This window comes from Siniperca chuatsi, linkage group LG5 (assembly GCF_020085105.1).
Source record: "Siniperca chuatsi isolate FFG_IHB_CAS linkage group LG5, ASM2008510v1, whole genome shotgun sequence".
NCBI classification, from domain to species: domain Eukaryota; kingdom Metazoa; phylum Chordata; class Actinopteri; order Centrarchiformes; family Sinipercidae; genus Siniperca; species Siniperca chuatsi.
The window spans coordinates 23,677,001-23,703,192 of record NC_058046.1 but is presented as its reverse complement, the minus strand read 5'-3'; the positions used below and the strand labels follow the sequence as shown (position 1 = coordinate 23,703,192).

Here is a 26,192-nt window from a genome sequence, read left to right as displayed (position 1 = left end):
AAATTCAGCTTTCCTGCCATCTTCCAGTCAGCCTGAGAGGTCAGTGACTTAAGAAAATGAAGAGGGGAGTTTGACAAAACAATCTCAAAAAGCTCAGCATAAAGCGAGTAAATTGACCTTGAGATGATTTGTTTGTCAACAGCTGTTTCCAAGGTCAAGAATGAACTGCTGAGAAGTCCTAGATGTGCTCTGAATCATGGAAAGTTTGAACATATACATTTCCATAACAACTGAGCAAATTTAATCTGCTGATGAGACCCGTGTGATACAGCCAAAAGCTCCAGAACAGGACTGGGTTGCTGGGTGATCACTAAGTTTGTGTCCTTTCTAAATTATTTGTAATTACTAGCTAGTTTCAAACCAGTGACCTTCTAGATCAAAGCATAAGCTATGTCTTAAAGACTTTAGTCATGTGTAAATTGGATGGTAGGAAACGTCAATAGTGTCTTCAATTAAAAGCAGTAAACTATGTGAACAGGAAGTCACTGTAGCATCACAAGTTGTAACATAACTTCCAAATTGAACAGTTTTATGAGAACAAACAATATATTTATCTTAACTGCTAACTCTTGAATGTAACTGTGAATGTAGTAATGACATTACATACATCGCGAAACATGTTTCAGAGCTAGCAGTAATGCTATTCATACAGTTTAGAATGAGCGGGACAAATTTTATTAACGTTACACTAACCTTGCTAGCTAACGTAATGTTTTGTAATTTAGGTAAAACTTGCCAGTTTACAACATTTGAATCCAGTGCCAGGTCACGTGTTGACATATTACCTCTTTTATGTTTTAATTTAGTGATATGTAAATCTCCACTTAGTAAACGCTGTGAGTTAAAACTAGTCTAAGTTTGTAATTACAGACAAGCGGCTCCAAGTGAGTGGATCCTGAGTTGAGACTGCTGTTTACAAGGTCAAGAAAAGAACTTACAGGCTCAGTTTCAGGAGGTGGACAGAAGCAACACCTCCATATTATGATATTCAGAAGTTACTAAATATGAGTAATGATATATATATATATTCTAACAGCTAAATTACATTTCTAATGCTTATATAAGAACACACTGACTATGAGTGAGGAGCTGCTTATAGAAAAGCAGTCAATAAGGAGCCTCAGGATCACAATGGTTCTTGTTTTAAGCATTTTGTGCTGCTCATTCATCCTGGACTGCATACCAGGCTGTTTCCCAAGATCATGTTCTGAATACTGAATAGCTGCAACATAATGTGGAATGAATGCATTATGTGCACTACCACAACAACATTTTCTTCTCCAAAGATCTATTATCTTATCTTTCTTCGGCGTCTAAACAATGCAGGCTTTACTATTCTTGCCAGTTAACGTGCTGTTCGAGTATTAGCTGATACCGCATTCTCATGTTGATATTTTCACTTTTTAACAAACACGTGCAAGTGCACTCTGCATCTGTTCTTAATTATCAGGATCTATACCACATGATTATTATTTTCCTTTGTGAAAGGAAAGGTTTCTGGTCATAAATGCATTCCTTTCCAGGCAAAGAATTTGGTTCTCTCTAGACTGGCTATCAGCAAATTCTTCTGTGCAATACCCCTTTCAATCCCCTGTGAGAAAACTTCCAAAGATGCATTTGACACACACACACACACGCGCACACGCGCACACACACACACACACAGACAGACAGAGAGAGAGAGAGAGAGGACTGCAGGCAGAGAGGAAAAGGAGTGGGAGGATGTGATGGTAAGATCTTTCCCCAGCTTTCTCTTTTTTTTGCTCACGAGGTCACCCGACCATCAGGCTTAACAATTGATGTGTGCATACGTTCCAATAATGATATCATCCCATAGTCCACAACAGAGAAACAATAAATGTGGCACAGAATTTCTGTTGAAAATGAAAATCTATTTATTTTGACAATATATTTGTATTTGCCCCATTTAATTGTATAAAAACAGAGCAATACTTCACATTGTCACATAAGCACACAATAATTGACATATACAAAAGTAACTAACACGAGCAGATGTAATGTTGACAATGTTGATATTTCACAATTTTAGAGACATAAAACTCCTATTATCTCCCAAGTATACACAATTTTAATGTACATACACAATTGACAGTTCAGTGATTCAGCTCCATCTTCAGAGTCGCTACGCCTGCTGGGCTGCAGCCTTGGCAGCTAACCGCTCCTGTTTCTCCTGCTCGGCCTTCTCCCTCATCTCCTTCTCTCTCTGGATCAGCTGCCTCTTCTCGGCCTCCCAGGCCTGCACCCGGCTCTCATACTGCTCCAAGTCGGGTTTCTCCGCAGCTGCCAGGTTCTGCTGGGTCAGAGTGGTCACTAAAGCCTGAAAGGAGGCAGAGTCCACTTTACCCTGAGACTCTAGCTGGCTGCTCAGTTCCTGAAGAAGCAGGGAAACAAAAAGACATTAAAGCACCCAACGGTGATCTCATCACTTCATTTAAATTACTTGGGTAAAACCCTCCAAACTAGTGAACTCTTTTCAATACATTTCAAAAAGCTCAAGCTTCTCTGAAAACATTCTTATGTCAAAAAAAATGTGATTAATTATTTAGATTGATTTGTTTTAGACCTGTGTATCTAAATACGCTGTGAATGTCAGACACTGAATAAGAATGTAGTCTGTTTAATACAGTTATAGTTCGGGTGGACCAGCAATGGACCACACTGTCTGGCTGGTATCAGATATTAAAGACACTAATCTGAACAGTAAAACTAGTCACACCTTAAAAAGGTTCCATGTGGAGTTTTTGACCACTATTAATGCAATGGAGCAATGTCTGTCCCTGTTTGTTCGCTCTTGTGCACGAGGACGCAGCCGACGCAATGCAAATTCCAGCCAATGGCTTCACAGTATTCCACTGATCAACAGGTGGCGGTAACATGTCAAGAAACAAGCTACTATGCCAACAAAGATGAGGACCTCAAGCTAGCAAACATGACTGAAAAAGCTCTATATGGAAGGAAATGCATTCAACACGTCCGTTAGACCTCAAAGACATACACAATGCATCTTGGTGTGAGTAACACTGAATGTAAACACCACTACAAACTCCACAGGGCACTTTTAATACAGAGCTAGTAGTGTGGTGAAAACATGAGGGGAGGCCCCTTAAATTAATTCATTTGAATCGTCGACCAGTGAACAACATCGACCGTCCACCAATGAAACCATCTCTCAGTCAAATCATCAGATGGCCATTTAAAAAAACTAAACATTTCCCTCTGCATTTGACAACAGAGCAAAGCAGGATATAATCTTAAGCTGACAAAACAATATCTGTGGAAAGGCTGCACCCTGCCCGCTAAATCACTGTTATATTATTATCATGGAGGCGGGCCAACCAGAAGAAAGCACAGCTCACAGGCATGAACACTGCTTTAGGCTACAAAGGTTTATAAGTCTTGTCTCAAGAATAGGTAACAATGATGCACTTTGATTATATTTAAGATCACTGATGCAAACCATTGTCCAAAGCAGACCATGGGTTTTTAGATTGCCTGATGAAGTTTTCCAATCTTTCCTTATTTTACTTGCTACAGAAAGATAATTATTATATTTTAAATCTTTTTCTTGATTGTGTGTTATGTTACTGTCACTATTCAATTAAATTTGAAAGAATCAATTAAGTATTGTTCCCACCCAGATTTTAGAGTTACAACCCCAGCCATGACAGGAAACACTGTTTGTCACATGTTTACTGGCTTGCCCTGACAAGGGAAACTGATGTAAATTCAGTTTCTACTACAAATAAAGCACACCTGTCGCACCCAACAAATACCCACCTTGAATCTGCTGGCATACTGAGGTAGCTTAGCCTGCTCGGCCTGATCATCTTCATCTACGGTGTCTTCTTTCTTGTCTTCTTCACCTGCTGACTCCTCTCCAGAGGAATCAGTATCTGAGATAGAAGACAGTTCCTGCAGCAACTCATTCATGTAGTCCAGCTGAAGGAAAACAAAAATTAAGGTTAAGTATGCAGAAATAATTTTTTATTTATTATGTTCGCAAAGTCAAATGCAGTTCTGAAACAGCTCACTGTCACTGCCTGAAAAGTCTTTATTTGTCGTATATTAAATAACTTGAGTAAAAGTTAAATATTTTCAACTTTGTAAGAAGATGCAGTTCCTTATTCAAAGATTACAGAACAGGCATGTAATGACGAAAGAGGCTGAACACCTCACTTGCCAACTCACCTCTTAGTCTTAGGAAGAGGTAAGATTAACTGTGACCTGAGGCGGCAGTCACCAGCACCTTCATTTGAGATGTAATATTTCCTCTCTGTCCTACGGTGTTATCTGCTCTGTCTACATTATTGCTGCGCCACTGTCAGACACAAGCCGTTTAGTTCCATTTGCAGTGATTCTCACAGACATCCTCGGTGCTCCAGGCTCTGCAAAATCTCATTAGATGTGGACAAACCTGAACTATTGAGCTGGACAGCACAGGCCGGATTAGAGACACCTGACTGTGCGATTGTGTATATATGTAAAAATAACTACAATATGACAGCATGTGTGTGTGTTCCATCTCAGCAGATAGACTGTCTGTGTCATGCACCCCACCTGGAAAGTAACATCTGTCTCTACTGTGTATGTGTGTTTGTTTGATGTCAAACCCACAGAAGGTGGAAAATATCGATATCAAAAGTCCAAATGAGTGCAGGGAGTAATGCTGTCTGGCACTGGTTGTGTTTGTTATATTTCTATATCTTGTACTCGTTTAATCAGTCCTGTATAGTATATATAAGACCGATCAATGATCAACAATCACTGTGCCTTGAGTACAGAGGTCCAGGAACATGTTAAGCATAGTTGAGTACTGCTGAGAGCTTAAAATTGTGTGTACACTTGTCAAAGAAACATTTTACATTTGACATTGTGCACCTGGGATGCTTGGAGGTCGGAAGATGGAAATTCCGACCTCTGATATTGTCTGGAACGCAGCATTAATACTGAGTCGCCAGCCCTCCGCAACTTAACGATTGTAACTGAAAGCAGAAACGATGAAGTTAATGATGACACTGACAAGGAAGCTAACGTATTTAATGGGTCTGGCTGATACCTTATCAGCTTAATAAGGTCAATATCCGCCCCAATCGGAGCATTTGTACCTTTTTTCATCTTGTTTATTGTTATATAATATGATATAATAGCAAGAATTTCTCTGTGCTTACTGTGTATTTGGACAGCTTGACATCACCAGAAGCAGCAGCCACTCTCTCCATAACAGCCAGAGCTCGGTCCAGATACCCACGACCCCAGAAGAGAGGCATCCCTTTGAACACGGCATGTATGCCCTTTAACATCTCCACCTTTCCTGAATGGGGAAGGAAGAGGAGAATGAATGAGCAAACAGCCTGATGAAAGAACACTGGATGAATCAAGTGCTGTAAAAATAAAAAATCCAACACTGTAGGGGAAGAAACTCAAAGACACACCTAGGAGAGCATTGCCAAGTAGCTGAGCGCTGAGGCCAACGGTGTTGTCTTGCTTCAGTCCACAGATGAGCAGTGATGCTCCCAATGCCCGCTCCTCCAACACCTGAACACAGTGAGGAACAAGTGGAAGTATTTTATATGGAAGCATATTTGTTAGTCCTGCTGCAACATTAACATGCTAATGAGTTTCAGGCATCCATTTCTCCAAAATGAATGTATAGCATTTTTCCCCTCTATCAGGAAATTGATGACTTTGGTGTAGTGCCCAACAAGTATAAGAATATTCTGGGGACATTTGTTTTCATAACACCTCCCATGATGTCGTTGCTGCTGTTTCACTCACAGTGAGTTGTGGTCTGGTTGCTAGGTAACTGCCCAGAGCGTGCAGAGACAGAATCTGTGTGGAGGGAAGGTTGAAGGCCTCCTGATGCATCACCTCTTCAACCACAGAGCATGCACCTGCACAATTACAACCAAAACATTTTTACATGTATTTTTCTTTCTCTAATTAATGTTAAAACATTTTTTCTTTTATTCCTTTTGTAAGGCTACTGTAAATACTTTTTTTCAGATAGGTCCTTTGTAAAATATTTTTTTTGTTATACTACTAAAATTAAATTATAGGCAATATTACAGGGACTTTTTAGAGATCATAAAATTGAATGAGACAGCAGAGTAGGAGTAAGAACATAAAGTTCACAAGAATAAAACATGCTTTTTAACTCAGTGTTCTTGCAGTGCGCCCTGGTCACCTTTTGTGAAGTTAAAAGGATAGTCTTATAGTTTTCTTATCATCAACAAATCCCATGAAAGGACCAAAAACAACAATAGCCAAATTTTAAACAAATTTACAGAAAATCACAGGAAAATTCTGATTAATGCACATTTTCATCCACTACTGTTATGCGAATATTAGGATCTGGTTCAACTGGTGGCGCTATAACCATTGCAGAAGAAGAGGGTGCAACAAGATGTAATTAAAAGAGCTCCAGTCAAACAAAAAACACTAACAAAAAATATGTGGAAACCATGATAGAGATATATGCATTTATGTTAATTTGAGGAACGTTACAGTCTCTTATTGCTTCACTCTGATCTGATGTTTTCATGTGCCAATATTTTTCGACTCTCCAGAGGAGAGGAAGCATAAGTCACATGCTTCATGTATGTCATGATTTATTCACTAAGTCTGTTTCCATTGCATTTCGTTGCATTTTGCTTTTATACACACACACACACACATACATATATATATATATATATATATATATATATATATATATATATATATATATATATATATATATATATATATATATATATATATGCCAGCGCAAAAAACTTTTTTACCATATTTAAACTTTTTTCGAATTTCCAGCATTTCCTATGAGGTTGTTTATGCGCAAATTGAAAATTTGTATAAAAATAGGTGGACAGAAACACACTTATTGCCATTGCAGTGTAAAATGGGTCACACATATATATAATTTCACTATTTAAAAGGCCCAATCATTTCCTAAAACAGCTGGGTACTGTAGTTTTTAGCAAATGTTACTCAAGAAGTAGTGCATTTGTTGGGGACTTTTTTCAGCTGCGGCTTAAAACACACTTGGTTCTGCTAGTGAGTACTTACATCAGCAGGGCAGTGTTTGTGGAGTTAAAATAAAACTATAGTGCTCATCTTTTTGATATTGAAGGAATGTCACCCATTACTACAATGTGGCTCATTGATGTGTTTTTGATGGACAACAACACAGAGGAATATGATATATGGGGTTTTAGTTTCTCAGGCAGTAGGATCAATTCATTGTTGGTCTTTTCATGGGATTTGCTGACAACAAAAAAAAACACTGAATACAGCCAGATTTTTATCCTATCCTTAAAAGTAATTAAACATCTGACATTTGAGTTGCAATACTGAAGTTTTACAGTATATAAGTGCTAAACAAACAGTGAATTCATCATTTTATCAAATATAATCAAAACTTCAACATACAAGTGAAAACACTGACTACGTGCCTTGACTTGTTGAAAAACGATTTATTGTTTACTGTCTAATGTTATTACAAAAAACATAATCAGACTTCCCCCTACCTCTTTCTCTTACAAACAAGGAAAGGAATGTTTAAAATCTGATTTTGGTGATTTGACAGACAGCCTGTTCCCACTCCTGGTAAAATTCAAAATCAACAAGAATGTGTTTGGAAACCTGCTGGTGTTACTTTATTTCAGTCTGTCTGAACCTTATTTTTTTTCAAAATGTTTGATTGAAAACATGCTTTAAATAAGCCTTACTTTTAAAGTCTCCATCCTTAATGTAAGAATCTATGAGCAGGTTGAATGTGAAGTCATCTGGGAATATTCCATACTGGACCTGCACACGCACGCACATGCAAATACACGCACACACACACACACACACACACACACACACACACATTGAATATTTGCATCACATTTATAGCATGAATTTTTTTTTAATTTTATTTATCTGTTAACACTGACTGTTTACCCTACATGATTTAGTAAAGACGGTGTATGTTACACACAATATTACAACTGCTGCTTCCAAATGCATCACTGACATCGAGGCCTCTAATCTCACAGTTACATGACACCGATCAAAACAAGAACAGAGGCGGCTATACTGACTGAGCCCTCTCATTTTACCCTACTGTAAACACGTCATTGGCTAGTGGACGTGTCAGCTTTTGGAATAATTCAGTGATTCACAGATACTACAACTCATTCAGCACATGCTGGGCTGAAAATGTCAAACATGTTTGATGTTATTTGTGCTGCTCAGATCAGTTTGAAAATGCATCTGGGTGGTTAAGATTACATCTGTGATCGCTCACACTGCCAGATAACTGCACCTGTCAGCCCTGATACAGAGCCTCTGATCAGATTTCCTTTCTGATTATAAAGATGGGCCTCCTTTACACCAACCAAAGAGTCTTCTAATTTTGAGCCTGTGTCTAGTTTGTTGTCTTAAGAATAAATGGAAGTATTATAATGTGTTGTGTACCTTGTTTTTAAGTGTGTGCATGGCCTTCTCCCTGGCCCCGTATTTTAGACACTGTCTGATCCAACTGTGAATGGTCCAGTCTCTCAGGTACCAACAGTTTGGGCTGTGACGAAACCTGGAGGGATAAAAGAATAAAATTGCTTATGTTTTATACATGCATCACAGTTCTGCTTGATTGATGTGCAAGATAAAATTATTGGAAAGATGTGAGGAAGAGAAGAGAAGACATGCAACCACATTTGAATGTCACAAGTCTGTAGTAAACTATTTCATTTCAAGGAGCGAATTTGACAACTTCATCCTGAAGAATCAGCACTAATAACGGAAATACAAGAGTCCAAACACAAAGGGGAAAGGTAGTTATTTAATTCTCACCCGATTATGAAAATTAATGTGACCTGAACATGGGTGCGAAATATACTGAATCTTGTAATCCCAAGAATGGGTGCAGATTCCAGAGGGAGGAGTAAACAGGAAAGGTCTGGAGTTGCCCCGAACAAAGAAAAGCATGTGACTGAATATAAACCAAAACAGACAAACCAAACAGACAATTCATTCCAAGAAAAGCACACAAGTTGGTACCACACAAAACCAAGGAAGCAGAAGATATCTGACACAGAAATGAAAATGCAGAAACTGATGTAGAAAGAGTAAAAATGATTCCATTTACTTGTAAAGGTAGTACTCTGCTTGATCAACTTCCTCTCGAGATGAAATATTGTCAACAAACTGAAACACAAACAGAAAATATAAATATTTATTTAAAATTTTGTCCCTTCTGCCATCAAATTCAAACTTATTTGTCAGCGACAGGTTTACAACAAAATAAAAATTCACTCTATTTAAATCTAGATCCATCTTACCTGTGACACAGTCAGAGAGCTAACTGGGAGATTCCTGTCATATGTCCTGTCCATAGTGATGGCCAGTACAGCTGCAAGTAAAAAAAAAAAAAAAAAAAAACCCCACATCAACAAGACTAATATACAGTTTATCATGTAATAAACAAACTATTCAGAATATCGTTTACAGTATTGCATGCCAATTGATACAATTGCATGAGACAAAACAGCACCAAAGAAAATGTCTTTGATTGTGTCATTAAATGCTTCATCGTCCATTGTGATCCATTCAAAACTTATGTATTACTGATATTAATTTAATTTAAGCCATAGTAGGCTGTGAGTAATTATATCCACATTATTGAACAGTTACCAGCCAGTAACTGCACTATCAGTGCACTGTGATGCTGCAGTGTTACACTGCCACCCTGTGTTGATCAAGTGCACACACAGTAACATTTGACTGCTGCATGCAGCTATTCATGCAAGAAAAGTATGTCTTCATCCTTTTGACATGAAGTAACCTGCAATCAATACTTCTGGATGTGGATAAATGTCAGCTACACGTCACATTTCATGTCAAGTGTAACTGGTGATTATAATAAGGCTAGGTATCGTTTGAAAATGTTTGATACTGGTGCTATAACAACACTTGCGTTTAAGCACCAATATAGACAACGCTTGTTTGATATCTTACTTTGAGGAATATAAAAACCTTTTGCTATATAACAAAACAAGCTTGACTTTAGTGTTTAATTTTGTCGGAATGCAAAATGAATCACACAAAATTAAGCTGTACAACTTTACCTAAAAATACAACACAAAAGTAGCAAAATTATAATTTAAAATCAGGAAATATCTGATCAAAGAACAAAACACAACTAAGAATCTGACCAGGCATTCACTGCTAACTTTAGGTACTTGACAGTTTTCGATACATTTCAGTCAGTACCCAAAAAGTACAGAACATTGATATCCAGCCATAGATTATAGCACTCCCAATTTAGGGGCTGCATATTTTACAATTCATACTTTAAAAAATCATATGTAGCACAGAAATGTGTCCTCCTTTTGCCTGAATTTAGAAGACATAACCGGTGTATCAGCTGCAGCCTTCAGTACACACAATCCAATTGTACTGTCCATCCTTTCTCTATACCTGCTTTTCATGTGCATGAGCATATCCTACCCCAGACAGGTAGCCAGTCTATCAGTCTATAAAACGTATTGACACATATAGAAAGACATTCACCCTCACACCTACCAGCAATTTAGAGTCTCCAATCCGCCTTTGTTTGGACTTTGAGGAAACCCACCCAGGCACAGGGGGAACATTAGAACCGAGGCTCTTCTATTATTTAATTCAACTGTGGAATACTGACACACTGTATATGGACTAGGTGACAACATAAGGTTCCCCTGGATAATGCCCCAAATGCTGACCCCCATCCACGTTGGAGTGAACAGTTCATTAAATGTGATATGTGAACATTAGCGTTACCAGTTTTAACTCTTACCCAGGTTCTGAGGATCTTTCTTTCTTGCCTCCCACACTTTGGTATCTGTGTAAGCTGCTGAGAGCAACCATCGTCTGGCTGCAAAGACAAACAGTCAACCAGGTCATGTAGATACAAATATTACACGTACGATAATCAGCTATTTATAAGCTGGTTAACATTACTTTAAGAAACCGTAACGACAGCAAACTGTGTATTTAAACCTCAGTTTCACAGGTAGCTGGTTAAAATAGCTGCTTACAGTTAGCTAACAATATGAACTGGGGACATTTAGCTCTTCCTGCCTAAACATCCAAATAAGGACAATAAAGGCCAAAGAAATAGAACTTCAACAAAGAAATTAAAAATAAAATTATAATTCTCTCGTGGCCACATGTAAGATGTGTTTACCTGAAAGGGACGGAGATAAACATTTAACTTTGACTGCAGCAGTCACACATCGCTTCCACAAGGAGGCTGCCATCTTTGGACGATACCATTTCTCAGCCGGGGCGAGGGGTAGATGTTCCTTCAAATTGACATAACAGGGTTATACCAAATGTGAGACCATAACGGAAGTCCTACATCTTTTTAAAATTATTCCTTTGCACAGAGAAAGTATTTTGCTAACTGTTCACGAATAACGTTGTAAAACCGCAAAAAAGGCCGTATCTTTAAAAAAAAATCTTTATTTACAACAAAGACCAACAACAACATAAAACAGAGTGCACACTTTATACAAATTGACGACTCCATTAAGACTATTGAAGTCCAATCCTTAAAGTTAATTTTAAAGTTCAAATAAAACCAAATTCCAAGTCTTCTCATCTTGTTCTTCCTTGGGGTGCCTAAAGCAAGACAATTTAATGATGAAAGGTTTGGCAGTTTGGAGCCTGTCAGTTTAGATTTGTGGATGTGAAATTTCACCCTGAATGATTAGCAACTGATGTAGGAAATATTTACCTCCAGCCCACAAACAACAAGGTACAACATCACATGAAATACACCAGTTTGCATACTGCCCATTCCCCATACTGCCCAATTCAGCATATTTACCCAAAAATAATGATGAATTAGATGTAAAATATTGAAGTATACCTCTTTATACTAATGCAGTGTCCATGTTGTTTATCTTCCTCAAGCTACTGTATGTTCTTGGACAAAGTTGCAGTCAGACTGATTGGGAAACGCACACATAAATTGAAATGAATAAATAAAAGTAACTCTGTTGCAGAAGTATGCTTTGAAATAAAATTTTAGGAGAAATCTCTTGAATATGAAAATCTTGACTTGAACATAACCGATGTTGTGACAACAGAGGGCGCTGTTTATATAAGGAGGAGACAGACCAGATAAATACACTGAAGTAGAAGTGCATCAGCTTCACTTTACCCTGTGGCACTGCACATTAAGCTATGAAAAGTCCCAGTGTTAGTTACTCAGCATCATGGTTGACTGCTTCCTGAAGCTTGTCAGGACATTACATTTGTCCAGTCATGTTTAAAAGATTGCAGACACTCCCTAAAATAGCAACACACCCTCAAAATAAAGCAGGAGGGCTGATAGCACCTTAAATTGAGGGAGCTGAGCTGTTTAGTTTAAACTATGTATTTATTTCGGCCGTTGACCTGTTGTCCTGTCCCACCTCTCTGTCAGTGAGCCAGTGTTTTTGTTCTCCATTCGTACTACAGGAGGACAGCCCTCAGCTATAATTATAGTAAGCTCCTCTCCTGTGGGTCAAAGGAGGTGACAGGTTGAGACTGGGGTGGGACGGTTTTGCTAAACAAAACGTGGAAGAATTTTAGCACCATCTCGTTTTCTCACTCGCCAGCAAAACAGGAAGCTCTTAACCGAGCTGCACTAGAGAGAACTGACAGGAAGTAAACAACACGCACAACTGGGGATACAGCTATCTTTCAGGAATATGGGGTCTGATATTCTCTATTCTCTTCTATGCTATTCTATTGTTAGGATTTGTCGCTACACTACTGTGCCCTCTTCTTAGTTTTGTAGAAACTGTTGATCTCACAAGAGCCACTACCTAGTGTGCAATCAATTTTCATCAAAAATCCTATCTGAAATTTCTTTCCACACTATTCTCCTCATCTAAAAAGGCGTTTGGATGTTTGGATGTGGACGTGGTCCAGTGATGCAAAGAAATCAGAAGTATTTGTTTTCAGTATCTCAGTTGCATGCATACCCTCTCTACTTCCTTTTTATTTCACAGCCATAGCATCATGTAGTAAAGGACACTGGTGTCTGAATAGGTAAGGGAGACAGAACGACATGTGACACAAAAACTGCATAGTAATAAATTTGTTTATACATGATGACAAGTAATTTTTGGTGGGGCAACATTTTTCAGCAATAACAACAGTATAGTGTATAGTGACTGCCTATGAATATATTGTTATGCTTGATCAATAATTATTACATGTCGCCCCAGCAATCAAAAAAGAGCATCAACAGTATATGCTGGTCATCATATTGGTTTTGGGTTTTATTTATTTGCACAAGTTAAAATCAAACAGCATAAATTATGTGCATGAAGATGGAAAAAAAGCCACACAAAAAAAAAAAGAGTTTATTCATCACCTCTACCTTAATAGTATTAAACACAACAAAGGTTAGGTTACGACATGAATTACAAAACACAATTGTAAAACAGGAAGGAGAAGAGAGGTGTTTTTTTAAACATGTGCTCTAGGACTTTAGGAAAGATGTAATTTGAACAAAAATACATCCATAAATTAGTCTAATAAGACAATAAGACATGAAATGATGTGAAAGATTTCCCTCTCTGATTCATATCTTGTATATAAAAGTACATTTTTATATCTTAAATTGCAAAGTTTCTGATTATATAGCAGCCAATGAGGTGAATGTTTTCGAAAGAGATATTCTAACTCACTTTTCCGTAGCGTTACACCTACCTCAAATACCATGTGCAGTCATTTGTCTGCTTACACAACAGCTAAGTACATTTTGGAGGGAATGAAACAGGATGGGCACCACCTTGTAATGTGTGTAACAACCTGACATCCTCATTTAACCTAAGATAAATCACTGCTATAACATCTAGTTGTTAACTATTAGTAATTGGTAATCTTTTTTTAAATTTGTAGAATCTTTTGTGAAACTTAAACTGACAGCACAGGCTTTCTGTAGCATTGTAGTCCACAGGGAGTGATGAGGATCAGGTTAATAGATAAATAAGTGTAGGGCTGCAACTGACATTTTAATCAGTGATTAATCTGTGATTTTTTTTTTTTTTTAATATGAACAGCTCAATCATTTGGTGAAAAAGTGAAAAATGTCCATCACAATTCCTCAGAGCCGGAGGTAACAGCTTCAAAATGCTTATTTTGTCAGACCAACAGTCCAAAACCTAAAGTTATCAGCCTGACAGTGATGTCAAACAGAGAAAAGATGCCAACAAATATTTGGAATTTTTGATTAATAAATGACTGAAACGATCAATCAAAAATTGTTTTCAGCACTGAGTCAGTGGATCTTGTGGGATAAATCATCACTGACTAAGAAAGAACATGTATGAAATAATGAAATTATATAATAAACTTATCTTATTAACTACTTAACTTTCGAATATATTTGGAGCTTGAACATCAGAGTTGTAGAAGAGTACGTTCAATTTTACATTGCTGTTTAAGGCCAACCACAGAAAGCACTAATACTGCTGTAAATGTGTAACATAAACTGTATTCTAAAGATTTTTTTTATTTGTGTGAATCACAACATTTGGGTGATTTTAATTATACCTGTGCGGTCTCTAAAATCATTGATTTATAAACTGTAATTTGTCCTTTCCCTAATGAGACACTATCTTGTCATCTTGTCATGGTTATGATAAGTGTGTTGGTTTTCATCGCAAAGCAGAACATCAGCCATTTCTTACCACAGGATTCATTTTCCCATCAGACAAGTACCTGTTCTCCTGTGCATCTGGGTGTGGGTGATCTTTGGATTCCCATGGTCTCGAAAGTTTCAGTTCATTAAAAACACACAGGAGAGATAGAATTACCTTATGAAACACCGTCATTTATTTAGTCTCTGAGCTATGATCAGTTTTTCTTCCTCAGAGATTGCACAATATGATGCTGCAGAGAGGAGCTGATTCTAGAAAGGAGACAGAGATACAAACAATGTGGATCCTCTCTGAGCCAGCGGTTGGGATTGAAACGTGTAGGTGAGGAAAGGAGAGGAGGATGTGAGAACTTCCTTAAACTGTTTGCAGTTTCACCCTTTAGGACACGGTGGTCGTCACTGGTAGAAATAGAGAAGCTGCTGTTCTGCAATTCATCTGACAAGAAATGACTCGGTGACCTGAACTGGCACGATTGAGTGATGTATAATGTGATACTATAACCCAGTGGGCTTGATGTTATATCACAGTGTGGATTGAAACACAGTAAATTATACTTTAAATGACCTTTTGCTGAATTACTTTATAATAGTTATGTGATATTTGTGATGCCAACATGATGCAGTGATAAGTAAATGTATCTTCTTCTACATTGTAATAAAAAACTGTTTTTAGGCACTCTTTCATTCCAGCAGTATTTCGGTTTTCAGTGGGGCTTCTGCAATGAGCAGCAACAATGCTTTATTTGGAGTCATACAGACATATGAAGCCTTTGTCTGGGACACCCACTGTGTCCGTCACTGCTGTTTGATCACAACCTAAAAGAGAGAAGGGGAGAGGTGTTTCTCTTCCTCTTCCTCTGCTTTGAAAGAGAAGCAGGAGGAGTAAGGCAAGCTTTTTGAAACTCACAGCAATAATCTCTGGCTTGGTAAAGTATGTGTCAGACGGAGAGCACTGAGATTTAATACCTGGGCTTATATTCTTTCAAAACAGTCAGAGATGTTTACAAGGCGTCTAAAAACACAAAACACAGGTTGATTGCACAGGTTCATGCGTTCAAACTTTTATTTTTGTATTTATCTTGCAGAATCATATTGAGGTGACCACCATTACACTGTCATACATTAAAAACACAGCCATCCCCTAAAAACTGAAGTAACAAAAGCATATAGATAAAAAATCTAAACATTAGACATTAAAAGAAGAATCACAGTTTATTTCATAAAGACACTCAAAGGATTTGAGAAACTCAAGCATTGCCATATCTATCTACATTATTACACCCAATACTTACTTTACTTACTGTACAATGTCCCACACAAAAAATAGCCACAAAACATTACAAAACAACAATACACAATGGTTAAACATATTTTTTTATTTTTATATCATAGAAGAGAGTCAAAGTTAAAGCAAAATTGCATATTTGAGTCAATATTGCAAAATGATTTGTAGAAAACCAAAAATATTAAATATATTTTTGCATTTTATTTTCAACAAAGTTACACCCTAATCATACTTTTCCACTCATAAATGCACATTAGCCTTCTGTCAATGACTATTAATCGGTGTATGATATGCTCTATACATGCAGTATACTTCACAGCTTTGTATTTTAGTTACTTCATTGGAATAATTTGCTCTGTTAATAAACACGATATGCTCATCTTTCTCTTTTTGTGCTAAACTACAATACCACATCCTCCATAATCAGTTTTATTTAGAGACCTAACACACTTTCCCTCTCTCCTCGGGGGCATGTCTCCTGAACATCCTCTCCATTTTCCTGTCAAAAAAACATCAGCTTTCTCTAGAACCTGCATCTTCTTCTCATTCGTTGTCTAATTTTTCCTCATTCTTCATCTTCTTCTTCATCCTGTGGACCTGTAACTCCCATGAATTCACCTGTCTGCGATCCCTCTGCCACATTGATGGCTGCGTCACAAAAACCATCTGTCTGCTGTTTGCTTTGCTCTGGGTCATCTAGCTCTCGGTGATCTAGCGCTGAATCGGAGTCATAATCATACGACTGTCTACGGCCTTTCTCATGGTGGTACACCTGGTCATCTAGCTCTGAATCAGATTCATAGGCCATCTCGGATGTCTCTTCAGACTGTAATAGCTGCACCTTGTCATCTCTGGGATCTACAGAGTGTCCTTCTGCTGCTGACTCCCTCTCATATGTCTGTTCATCTAAACTACACTGATACATTTGTTTCTGCTTCTCCCCTGGCCTTAGTTCAGCTGAAGACCCCTGCTCTCTCTCCTCCAGCTCAGGGATGTACTGGTCCTCGCCTGCCGGCTCATGTTGGTCCACCTCGGGGCTGTACTGGCTCCTTCTGTACAGACTCTCCTCATCCTCCTCCTGACACGAGCTTCCAGGGACGCTCTCGCCATCAGACTGGGAGAGGCGGAGGCTGGGCAGGCCCGGGGGCTTCTGGGAAAGGTCAAATGGCTCCTCTTGACTGAAGTGTGTGAGGAGGCCCATGGGAGTGGACAGGCAGAATCGTCCTCTTTGCCTAAACACTAAAGTCGGAGAAATAAGTAAGTAAATGCGGTACATCAAGCAACTTTTGCATGTAACATGAATATACCATCTACAATATTTGCATGCTTACATCTTTCATCCAGCCCTCTGTCCATGACGCCGTGTTTGACCTTCATGTGTCTGGTGAGGTTTCCCTTCAGCGTGAACTTGCTCGGGCAGTAAAGGCATTTGAAGGGTTTGCTGTCTGAGTGGAGATGCATGTGGCCCATTAGGTTGTGCATCCTATTGAACTCCTTCCCGCAAAGCTGAAAGACAAGGGAGAGAAGTGTAAGGTAAGTTGTCATTAGCCAAATAAGAAATCTAGCAATTTGTACACAATATGAACAGTAATGTATGTGCTATGCATTCTGACTGGCTGACGTAAAATTCCTTGCAGTGACTTCCTGGAGTCTCTGTTGGTTGCCAGGGAATGGGGTCCCAGCCAAGAAATAGTCTGGTACAACATGCCATAATAAAAGTACAGATAAATTATCAGCAAAATGTTAGTAAAGTGTGGAAAAGTAAGGAAAGAAAAATAACTAGGCTAATTTTACTACTTCATGTACTGTTTTAGTCAATGACAAATCATATTTTAGAGGCTGATCATATGTTTTGTATCTCAAATATCAATGTTAAAAGTAACTAGTAACTCCAGTTACTCATTAAAATTTTCCCTCTGAGATGCAGAGGAGTACAAATAAAAAGTAGGTAATAATCACAAGAAGCTCAAAATTGCATGCAAGCACAGTACTTGAGAAAATGTACTTTGTTACTTTCCACCACTGACCGCAGTAAACACTATTTGAGGATACGAAAACAATAGCCCAACACCATCCACCTATTATTTTCTTTCTCTGCCAAAACTCCTTTGTTAGATGACTAATTCTCGCAGAATGCAGAGTTGTAGAGCTACACGTAATCATGAATGAATGTGCAGACATTCGGATATACATAGACACACACACACCCTTTCTCCTTCCTTCTATCCTTGTTTTCCTCTTTGTCTTCCCCACTCTCTCTCACTCCCTGACACACACACACACACGAGAAAAACAGAAAGAGACAGAGAGAGAGAAAGGAAGCAACATCGAGACAGGGCCAGGAGGAGAACAGGGAAGGGCAACTCCTGCGCTGTCCTTCCTCTGCATTCTTTTTTATTAGGGTGGTCCTTTCCTTCAGGAGGAGAGAGGGACTGTAAACTGTCCAAGAGGACCGTGAGAAAACAGGAAGCTCCCTCCAGCAGCAGAGAAAGCGAGATGAAATCTATTTGAGGGCCCTGTTCTCCAGGGAGGCTGGGGGGCCATTGTTAGAGAGGCAGTTTGTGCAGCGATATCCTTCCTATGGACAAGGAGGCTCCAACTGCCAAAAGCCTCTCTGCTATCTGGTCATCGCCTCAGTCCTCGTACCAAACACCAAGGTCAAAACAGACACTCCAGAAAAGTGGGGAAATCCTTTAATACCGGCTACCACTAAATATTACAGGTTGGCTGTGATTATCAATAAATACACAATGGTTAATTTAGTTTACAATAAAGATAGGGCCTGGAGTCTTGATGACTTTATCCAAACACCTTACAGTAAAATGAGTGAATAATAAAGGAATAGTTTGACATTTTGCCCCCCTCCCTTTGGTTTTTGTAGTGATCAAACAAATTAGATATAATGAAATATAACATGTTAATTAGTGAGCTTTAGATGTGCTGGTAGGCGGATTTTGTTACCTTCATGCTAAGCTAAGCTTACCGGCTGCCAGCAGTAGTCCTGCAAATTAATCAAGAAACTATATAGTTAGTAAGTGCCCTTTAGAACAAGTGTTTTTGATAACCCATCGGCGGGACTACATCAATTGTCTTTGCCTTCCAACAGCCTTACAAATCACTGTTGAAAAAAAACTCAGTTTTATGATGTGACAGCGCTATGGTTAAGGTTTGGTTAGGTTTAGGCACAAAAGCAACTTAGTTAGGGTTAGGAAAACATTGTGGTTTGGGTTGAAGTTACTACCTGGTTAAGGTTAGGGGACTTTTGCTGTCATGGTTACAATAACAACCACTTGGTGAAGGTTAGGGAATGATTGCAGTCATGGTTAAAAGAAAGCCATGTTGACTGCTGGTAAGAAACAGTAAACAAACAGAGGTCACCATGTTAAAGTACAATGTTTTGTTGACCCTTCCATGCACCCCAATCTCCTCCCTCTGCAGACTTTATCGATCTGTAATAACCCAACTTCCTTCGTTGCTGGACGGACAATAGTCATACTTGCTATGGCTGCTACAGGGCTTTGTCACTTGAACATCTGTCATTTTGGGGCATTTGCTGAAACAGCTGATTTTGTCATTTTTCTTGGGAGGACAATCTCTAATTACTATAGAGACATGAGAGTATCGATCTTTTTAATCTAACTTTCGGCAAGAAAGTGAATAAGAGTATTTCCCAAAATGTTGAACTAATTCTCCTATCAGTGAATGAAAGAGGAATTGAAGGCCAAAACACAATGCAAAGAGTCACATCGGACATGTTAAATTTGACCAACCTTGCATTTATAGGGTTTGATGTCCGAGTGGACGATCATGTGAGCCTTGAGAGTCTGTTTTTGGACGAAACTCTTGAAGCACATGTGGCACTGGTAGGCCCGTATGTTGGTGTGGATGAGGACATGGCGCTTCATGTTGGCCAACAGGGTGAACTCACGACCACAGATGCGACACTTGTGCTCCTTCACCCCCTGAAGAACGAGAATGTGGAAGTGGCAGCGTGAGAAATTTGGTCAACAGACAAGTCTTTCTGCTGCTTAAAATTTTGGTAAAACACCACTTTATTTTATTAGATTTATTTAAATTTTTTCGGGAAATTAAGTCTTGGGTTTCAATATCTCACTCGTTGTCACACTACTTCAATGAAGACTTTGGACTAGCTCATACAGTATATTTATATACAATACTGTCAAACCAGTGTGGTTTTTCAAACTCTAAAGGAGAAATAAAGATGAAATTTGGATGTTAAGGAGTTAAAAATAGCTTTAGCCAGAATTTAAGGGGAAATTGCTTTCAGATAGCTGCCAAACCAACCTGTTAGGCTGGAATCCAAACTCTTTCAGGCATCTTCACTATCCAAAATGTGCTCAAGGAATAATGGAAATGTCTTGAAGTGACAGCAAAATTGATAACTCTGTTTGACGCCAAAAATCCATGCCTTTTCTTCCAACCCCTGTCGAAAAAAACATTGAGAAATGCTGTGTCTTTTCTCTTTGTCCGCTTAATTAAACCTACTTTGTGAGTGAGCGTGTGCTGTTTCAGGTGGTGTGACTGGATGAACTCCATCCCACACTCACTGCAGATGTACGGTCTGATGTCTTTGTGTTTCATCATGTGGTTCTGAAGCTGGCTCGGGTACTGGAAAGTCTTCTGGCACTCTGCACACCTGCAGAAACAACAGGTATACTGTGTGATCTTCATAGAGCCAAATGGAGAACTGAAATGTTAAAGCAGTAGTTCAACACTTTGGCAATTTACTTTCTTTCTTGTCGAGCGTTAAATGAGAAGGTTGATACCGCTCTCATGCCTGCACAATAAATGTGAAGCTATAGCTAGCAACTGGTTAGCTAAGCTTAGCATAAAGACTGAAAACAAGGGGAAACAACTAACCTGGCTTTGTCCAAATGTAACTAAATCTGCCTACCATCACCTCTAAAGCTCACAAATTAATATGTTATGTCTTGTTTGTTTAATCCGCACAACAACCAAAATAATAATATATGTTGTGGTTTTACGTGGGGCTGTGTGCTGGACTGTTTCTTTGCTGGATTACTGCTAGTTTTTCCACTGATAAACAAATTAAATATAACGTATAAATATATATGTAAAACATATATGTTAATTTGTGACCTTTAGAGGTGCTTGTAGGCAGATTTTGTTACCGTCGGACAGAGCCAGGCTAGCTGTATCCACTTGTTTCCATCTTTATGCTAAGCTAACCGAACTAGCTGCTAGCTGTAGCTTCAAATTTAGTGCACAGACACAAGATTGATATCAATCTTCCCATCTAACTCTAGACAAGAAAACGAATAAGCTATTTTCCAAAAAGTATTGCTTTCAACACAATCACTAAGATATTTCAGCAAAAGGACGAACCGTTTTTGTGCTCACCTGTACAGGGTGGGCCCGCGATGGGAGGTCAGGTGCCTCTTCAGCTGGGCCAGTGTGGGGAAATCCAGACCACACTCCACACATACGTTCTCCTGGCCTTTCTCGTGCTTCAGCTCATGGGCGCGAAGCTCACTGGGGTAGGCAAATCCTCGGCCACATACACTGCAGCTGGAGGGGCAGATAAAGTGTGGAAAGATTATGATAAAAAGAGGACAGTTGAAAATAAAAAGCAAAATAAAACCCTGCTACAAAACATCTACCTGTATGGCTTCACATCACTGTGCTGCATCATGTGTCTCTTCAGGTGGCTGGTCTGAGTGAAGGCCTTGTGGCACACCTGACACTTGTGAGGCCTCATGCCCTGGTGGGTGAGCAGGTGTGTGTGCAGGTGGCTCAGCTGCTTAAACAGCTTTCCACACAGGTGGCACCCATGTGGCTTGATGCCATTGTGCCCCAGGATGTGCGTGACCAGGTTGTACTTGGAGGTGTAGGATTTCTCACACATTCGACACTTCCATCTCTTCTGATCTCCTCCCACGTCTACATAATAACTGTCATCTACATGGACGTTGAGACCAAGCTTTTCAGCAGTGGTCATCCCACCGCGAGGAGGTCCGTCACGGCCGCGATGCCTGGGGCGGAGGTTCTCTCTTGGGTAGAAAGAACCAGGGGAGAGGTGCATGACAGGGCTGGGCATGAAAAAGGGGTATGGGAGGAGGCTGTGGTGGAGAGATGGGAAGTAGGGAGGGTGGAGGAGAAGAGGAGAAGGAGGCCAAACAGGGGAAGGACTGAGAGGCTCCTGTTTCACCTGCACAGGTAGATTCATACCTGGTGATCTGTGATGAATCTGCAGTCTGTCTAGCTCAATCATACCGGGGATGGGCTTTGGAGATGGGGAAGGAATGGGGCGAGGCTGGAGGGAGAAGGGGATGTGGGAGAGGTTCACCATCTTCTTACTGCTGCTTTCGTCTGCCTCCTCTGCTCCTCTGTCAGGAGATTCATCTCCTTGGGCATCCATTTTGAAAGGAGTTCTTTTGCGTTTTTGGGAACCTTCCTTTTGGGTATAACCGGGGCCAAGCATGGGAAAGAAAGTAGGTGGGCTGAATGCACTGTAGGTGTCTGTGGTGGGTGATATGCTGGGGTAACTTGTAGGGGAGAATTTTGGGGGCTTAATATAAAGTGGAGGTGGGCTTAAGTAGAAACTGTGCTGAGATGCTTGTCTTAGCTCATCTCTGAAAGGAGAACTTCTTACTGGTGGGAAATTCACTCCATCTGTTTCCATCTTCTTTCTGCATTAGAAAGAGTACAAGAAATGGTTAAATGTCCTTAGTTACAGTGGTGGAAGAAGTATTCAGACTCTTTACTTAAAGGGGAAGTCCACCAATTTTACACATCAAAGTCTATTTACAGTTCTTGGGGTGTACTAGTACTGCATATTTGAAAAAAGTTGTATAAAGCCTTTTGTGGCTCCAGAGGGAGCTTCATGAAATGTAATAAATTGCCTCAAGTGATGTCACTTGGTTCTGAAGACTACAAGTTTGGAAATAAAAAATAATATAACACAACCGAAGGAAAAACAATGCGTGGAATAAAAAAGACGATACCTCTGGTTCTGCTAAATTTATTTTGATAATTGTTTTGTTAAACTGTCCATCATGAGTCTTACAGTGTTATAGTAGTGCAATGCTAAATCGGTGGAGTATTCTTTTATGTATAATTAGCAATACCACAATCTATAATACTCCATTACAAGTAAAAGTCCTGCATTCAACGACTTTGGATTAAATCTTTGCTTTTTTGTGAAATATTGGATAGCTTTACCTCTTTGGGTCTTAAACCACCTGAGATGTTTAAAGGGGATATTTCTCTTTGGTGGAACCGCTAAAAACTCATAGACAAGGTTTTGGTCCTTTCTGGTCACAAACCAAAGTTAAGAATCATTGATTTAATCTTTAACAATACATTGTATTTTGTAAACCCATCATATGTCTTTTTATGTAAAATCTTAATCTGAAAATTAACTAGTAACTAAAGCTGTCAAATAAATGTAGTGGAGTGAAAAGTACAATATTTCCCTCTGAACTGTAGTGGGCTAGGAAGAATAAAGTAGCATAACATGGAAATAGGTCAAATACAAGTACCTCAAATTGTACTTAATTACAGTACTTGAGTAATGTGCTGTATACTTGCAGCCCCCCAAAACAGACACGTCATTTGTAGAAAATCTGGACGAAAGTACATCCAATGCCTCTGTGTCTGGTTTCTATTTATGACATGAAACTGTTTCTCTGAAGGTTTCTGTGGAAGGAATGTAACCAGGCATACAAACAGTATGGTATTAACACCCACACATTTTAATGTTCAACCTGAAACCTTTCACTTCTTCCTTTCTCACAGACCTCCTCCTCTCCTGAAATTAGGAAGTTATCTGTGAAATGTTCACCTCTACCTACCGCACTTTTCGCTTCTCCATGTCTTTTTTCTCTGCTCATCTTTTTTTGTTTGTTGCACTTATAGCCTGGAAGAACTTCCCCTTTTCTCCTCCACTGACAGTGATATGTGATGTTTTAATCTGTATCTCTGTGAGCAGCCAGAAGTCTGAGTTAGATTAAATAACTGATAAGCATAAAACTGTGATATGTTAAGATGTCATATAGCTATAAATAACATCTCTGCTGCAGTTGCTATGTGCATACTTTAGTATAGATGACGGTCATGGATGAAAAGATGGTGATACTCAGAGGGGAACTGTCGTACTTCTGCATGACATTCAAATTGTGCTTAGCAATGTTGTAAATACTGTATCTATTCAATTCCTATAAACAGTTCAGTGGTTATTGATGAGAAACTGCTGAGATCCATATCAATCAAAGTTCTACTTTATTGTCTGTTACATGTTACTGTATACCCGTGTTAGCTGTTGCAGATGCAGCAACTACTTTTCCTGAATAACGATACACGCAAAATCCACATACTGCCATATAGGGCTGCAACTAAAGATTATTTTCATTGTCATTATTTTCTCAATTAATAGTTTGATCGTCAAGGTCAAGAAATGTCAGAAAATAGTGAAAAATGCCTGTTACAATTTCCGAAAACCAAAGAGGACATCTTAAAATGTCTTGTTTTGTCCAGCCAAAACCTAAAGATATTCAGTTTACGATCACAGAAATTGAAGTAAAGCAGCAAATTCTCATAATTTAGAAGCTGGAACTGAGGAATATTTTAGTAATTTTGCTTGAAAAATGTCTTAAACGATTCATCAATTACCAGAATAGTTATGTTTCTGTCAGTTGATCAACTTTCTCAGCTCTTAACGTTTACATCCAGATTCACATACATGCAGAACGTATAATATGATTAAATCATCCCCAAAACAACAAGTGAGGATGATAAAGTTCAGGGAGATCGTGAGATGAAGATCACTGAAACTTACAGAGATTAAAGATAAACTCACAAAATCACATTTATATGATTCAAAGTGTCATTTTGTTTCTGCAAAAACATACTTTGAAAACTTACAAGCAGTAAGGCACACTCTCTAAAAATAGGAAATATCGCTCCATATCAATAAATAATGGAAATGAACATTGCAGGAACACTAGCACTTTATGATTAGTGATATATAGAAAAACATAAACTGCATGCAGAAAGCAAGAAGAAATGTTATTCAGCCTCTTCCCAAGATTTTGTAACAATTTCAGATGCATACTGAAATGTTCCGTATTTCCCTTTTAGCCAGTTTCAAATGCTGTCCTGGATGTGATCCTGTTATTTTATCCTCTTCACCTCTCTCACTTAAAGTGCACTGTGCAGAGACCCCCAGCCTGTACTTTGCCACACCATGCATTCCAAACAATCCATTAAAACCGAAGCCCCTCCTCATATGCCAGTCAGTGCCATGTAAGTGTGTGTTTGTGTGCGGCTGCAGCGAAGTCTGTGTGTGGAACTTACCAGTTGGGTGTAGCAGAGTGTGTTTTCTGTGATGCTGCGGCTGAAGTGCTGCTGCTGCAGCTGCTGCTGTTGTACCTGTACCTGCGTTCTCTCCCTCCTGCTCGCGCTGCAACTCTCCTGACAATGAGCCGCCCGTCCACGGATAGCATTTGAAGTGACTTAAGAAAGAGAACAGGAACAATCACTTTGTTCTCATTTTTCAGATGAGTACCTTCGGAGAGAAGGAAGGAAGGGAGGGGAGAGGAAGTCAACAAGCCTAGTGCCTTCCTGCAGAAAAATAAGGAAACACTAGATAGACATCTCCATTTCTCTATGAAATAGGGATTTGCACAACATTTGGAGGAACGCAGGGAGGCAAGATCTGATGTTGCACAAGAAAACATTGCAGTTTGAATGTTTAACAGCTGTGAAGTGACGTGCAGTGATGGAAGACAATCTCAGTCTGTTAAAACCAGCTCTTTCTCTTTATACAGCTCAAAGAAACGCATGTTAAGAATGACTGATTTCACATTTAAAATTCATAAAATCTTTCATGTTTTAGATGAAATATGAAAAGATTTTAAGCTTGTGAACACCACTAAAAGTATTTCAGTTAAACATATTTCAGGTCTTTCAGGTTCCAGCAGATTCAGTTTACAGTCAGCCAGTTAGGGCCATAGTGTTTATCATGCAGGAGCTGTGCACTATAACATAAACATTTATAATATAATGCAATCCAGCAGAAAAGCCCTGCAACAAACACTACAGTACCTCTTGAAACTTTTGATGTTCTTTCTTGATTGTTTGTTTTTTAGAGAAAAAACGTTATTTTTTCTGAATGGTCATTTGTTTGGGATGTTGTTATAATGGTTTGCACCGTGTTGCATA

At 39.0% G+C, this 26,192-nt stretch overlaps 2 protein-coding genes across 4 annotated transcripts; both read right to left on the bottom strand.

The window, feature by feature from the left end:
- Positions 1–1,871: 1,871 nt before the first annotated feature.
- On the bottom strand, positions 1,872–11,387 carry mrps27 (mitochondrial ribosomal protein S27). Of its 2 annotated transcripts, XM_044197843.1 has the most exons (11): positions 11,231–11,387; positions 10,841–10,918; positions 9,345–9,415; positions 9,152–9,210; positions 8,482–8,596; positions 7,749–7,827; positions 5,797–5,912; positions 5,454–5,556; positions 5,190–5,332; positions 3,799–3,960; positions 1,872–2,392 (listed from the first exon to the last, which is right to left on the bottom strand). In XM_044197843.1, the coding sequence occupies exons 1-11, from the start codon at positions 11,301–11,303 to the stop codon at positions 2,144–2,146; spliced, it is 1,248 nt and encodes a 415-aa protein (XP_044053778.1). In that variant the 5' UTR covers positions 11,304–11,387; the 3' UTR covers positions 1,872–2,143. The 2 variants fall into 2 exon arrangements, with proteins under 2 accessions (XP_044053778.1, XP_044053779.1); XM_044197844.1 differs by lacking the exons at positions 10,841–10,918; positions 11,231–11,387 and adding an exon at positions 10,588–10,741.
- Positions 11,388–15,736: 4,349 nt separating this feature from the next.
- Positions 15,737–25,482, bottom strand: znf366 (zinc finger protein 366). 2 transcript variants are annotated; one of them, XM_044197833.1, is made up of 7 exons: positions 25,326–25,482; positions 21,632–22,660; positions 21,372–21,539; positions 20,496–20,646; positions 19,760–19,951; positions 17,321–17,495; positions 15,737–17,228 (listed from the first exon to the last, which is right to left on the bottom strand). In XM_044197833.1, exons 2-7 carry the CDS (start codon positions 22,651–22,653, stop codon positions 16,555–16,557), a joined length of 2,382 nt encoding a protein of 793 aa, XP_044053768.1. In that variant the 5' UTR covers positions 22,654–22,660; positions 25,326–25,482; the 3' UTR covers positions 15,737–16,554. The 2 variants fall into 2 exon arrangements, with proteins under 2 accessions (XP_044053768.1, XP_044053769.1); XM_044197834.1 differs by lacking the exon at positions 19,760–19,951.
- Between the last annotated feature and the right edge of the window lie 710 nt (positions 25,483–26,192).